At 43.1% G+C, this 2509-nt stretch overlaps 1 protein-coding gene across 1 annotated transcript; it reads left to right on the forward strand.

The window, feature by feature from the left end:
• The first annotated feature begins 485 nt into the window (after positions 1-485).
• LOC103185998 (dispanin subfamily A member 2b) lies at positions 486-1830 on the forward strand. Its single transcript, XM_007904788.2, has 2 exons — positions 486-789; positions 1345-1830. Exons 1-2 carry the CDS (start codon positions 592-594, stop codon positions 1486-1488), a joined length of 342 nt encoding a protein of 113 aa, XP_007902979.1. The 5' UTR covers positions 486-591; the 3' UTR covers positions 1489-1830.
• The last annotated feature ends 679 nt before the right edge of the window (positions 1831-2509 follow it).

Below are 2509 nucleotides of genomic sequence, written 5' to 3' on the forward strand. Positions count from 1 at the left end.
AGAATGTAGGAAATTGTTCAATGAAATTGTGGAATAAGGACAAGCTGTTGAAACTCACCCGTTGACTGATGAGATAATAATAATGATAATAATAATAATCCTTGCATTTGATACAGCGCCTCATCAGGTCATTGGGACATCACAAAGCACTTCACAGAATATATTGTAAAGTGGATTGACTGTATTTTGTGGGGGATACACGGCAGCCAATTATTTGCAGACTGCAGTGTCCCACAAACAGTGGTGGATTGAGCGACCAAAAATTAGCTAACTACTATGCTGCAGGACTCCAAAATAGGCACATCTGTCTGCTTGTAAAGCCATTAGATACAGCAAGGTGGCCAAAAAAACCTGGAGCTTTACGTACAATAAGGAAATGCAAGTGTTATTACGGTTTTGATATTGTGTGCAAGGGGTGGATTGCTTTATTTGGTCGTTCAGAGTTCAACGTCCATCTTAGTTAGAAAAGCAAAAGTAAAATCGAGTCAATTATTTCCTCCATCCACCGCGTCCCCACCCCACGCACACACACACGCACACACATCGCCTAACCTGCCTGAAGCTGAGCTGAGCCTCAGTACAGGGATCACAATGGTTCACCCAGCTGTGAGCATTGCTCACAACTCATGCATAAAGGTGCAGCCACCGCCAGTGGACTACTCGGTCACTATTGTTGAGGTGGAAGAGGATGGCTCTCCCGTGAAGGATCACTTTGTGTGGTCTATTGTCTCCTTCGTCCATTTTAATTTCTGCTGTCTTGGACTCTGGGCTTTGATCTTTTCAGTTAAGGTGAGTCCTGCTAATCCGAACAAGCCACTGACGGGAAACCAATTGAGGTGTTTGTGTCAAAAATGTTAGTGGGATTGAAAAAGTGAACTGAGATCAATAAGTTAGGATGTATCAAGTCAAAATGACTTGCATTTATATAGCTCCTCCTCAAGCAGGGTAGTGTCCCAGAACAAGAGGACGCAGATTTAGAGTTTATATGCATTTATATAGCGGCTTTCAAGTCGGGATGAGCCCATGGAACTGCAGCCCAAGGTGAGGAGGCCAGACCGGATGAGGGAGAGGTCTAGACAAGCACAGGACCCGAGCAAAGCAATGCAGACAGCGCCAGCGCTAAAACTCAGGTCTTAAAAAAACACTGTGGAGGAGGGAAGATGACCAAAGGTGCCATAGAAAAGGAAGGTCTTGAGATGGGCCTACGAAGGAGGCAAGGGGTGAGATGGAGGGGCTCCGGGATGGAGTTCCAGAGGAAACGAAGACCGTGAAAAATTCCAGCCTCTGACTTCTAAAATTTATCTCAAAGTCCTAATCACTATCACTTTTTCTCCCTCATCTCAGGCTAGAGATCAGAAATTTATGGGAAACATGAATAAAGCTCGAGAGTATGGATCCAAGGCCATGAACCTGAATGTAACGGCTTTCTCCCTGACTGTTAGTTTCTTGCTCTTGCTGGTGTACTTGATTACTGTTTGCCATGGGTGAGGGACACTCCCTGAAGAGTAAGGTCTCTCATCTTCACACTCCCAGGAACAAGATGGAGAAAGCACAACAGCAGAGCAAATCGCAAGCTAACCGGACCCCAGCACAGTTTTGATTATTTTTTTTAAAAAATCTGTTACAATTGGTGTGTTTATTGCAATGAAATGATCATTAACTGCTCCAATGTTGCTCTACCCAGCTGGGCATGGAAAATGCTGATCTGTAGTACACGTTAGATCCAAATAGTTTGCTTTTGGGGAGGAGGGTGGGGATGGGAACTCATATTCAATGCTATAACTGTCATGAAATACATTGCAGAATAAAATCAATGCTTGCTTTGAGAAACTTGGTTTAATGAAAGCGACAATTTAATGAAAGGTACCAACACAGATCATGATGGCATCTTCTCATCTTTCATACATTGTGCTGCACTGTAAGACGAAAGCCTCTCCTACCCAATTGGAAACACTAAATAATAATAATAATCCTCGCATTTGATATAGCGCCTTATCACGTCTTTGAGACGTCTCAAAGCGCTTCACAGAATACACTGTAAAGCGAAGTGACTGTATATATTTTGTTGCAGCATGATATCAGACAGGCTTGGGTGTGAGCCACTTGGCCACATTTATATGTTTTAATGTGAGTGAAGAGCTGACAATCTTGGCAGCTCTGCTTTAGAAGAGGATCTGGTACTCATATGGTGGTTAGTGCAACAATCTTCCTGTACGGAACTCTACAACTACCATTTGTTTTCCATTCTCTTTGCCAACGCTCCCCTCTCCTCCGATATAGGCATTCAACTCCTTTTCGCGTCTATCGAACACCATTCTGCACCTTACCCACATGCGAGTCCAGCCCAGGTTATTTTTTCTCAGCCAGATAAATAATTCATTCTTAAAGTCCACCTAACACTCAACCCTTCACAGAAACTATGAAACGTCCAAGGTTTAAAAAAAACACAGGTTTCAGGTGCAGCAGTAATAGTAAAATAATAAAAACCGTGCATTTGATAGATCACATC

The sequence above is a fragment of the Callorhinchus milii genome, unplaced genomic scaffold (genome assembly GCF_018977255.1).
Source record: "Callorhinchus milii isolate IMCB2004 unplaced genomic scaffold, IMCB_Cmil_1.0 Scaffold17, whole genome shotgun sequence".
NCBI lineage: Eukaryota > Metazoa > Chordata > Chondrichthyes > Chimaeriformes > Callorhinchidae > Callorhinchus > Callorhinchus milii.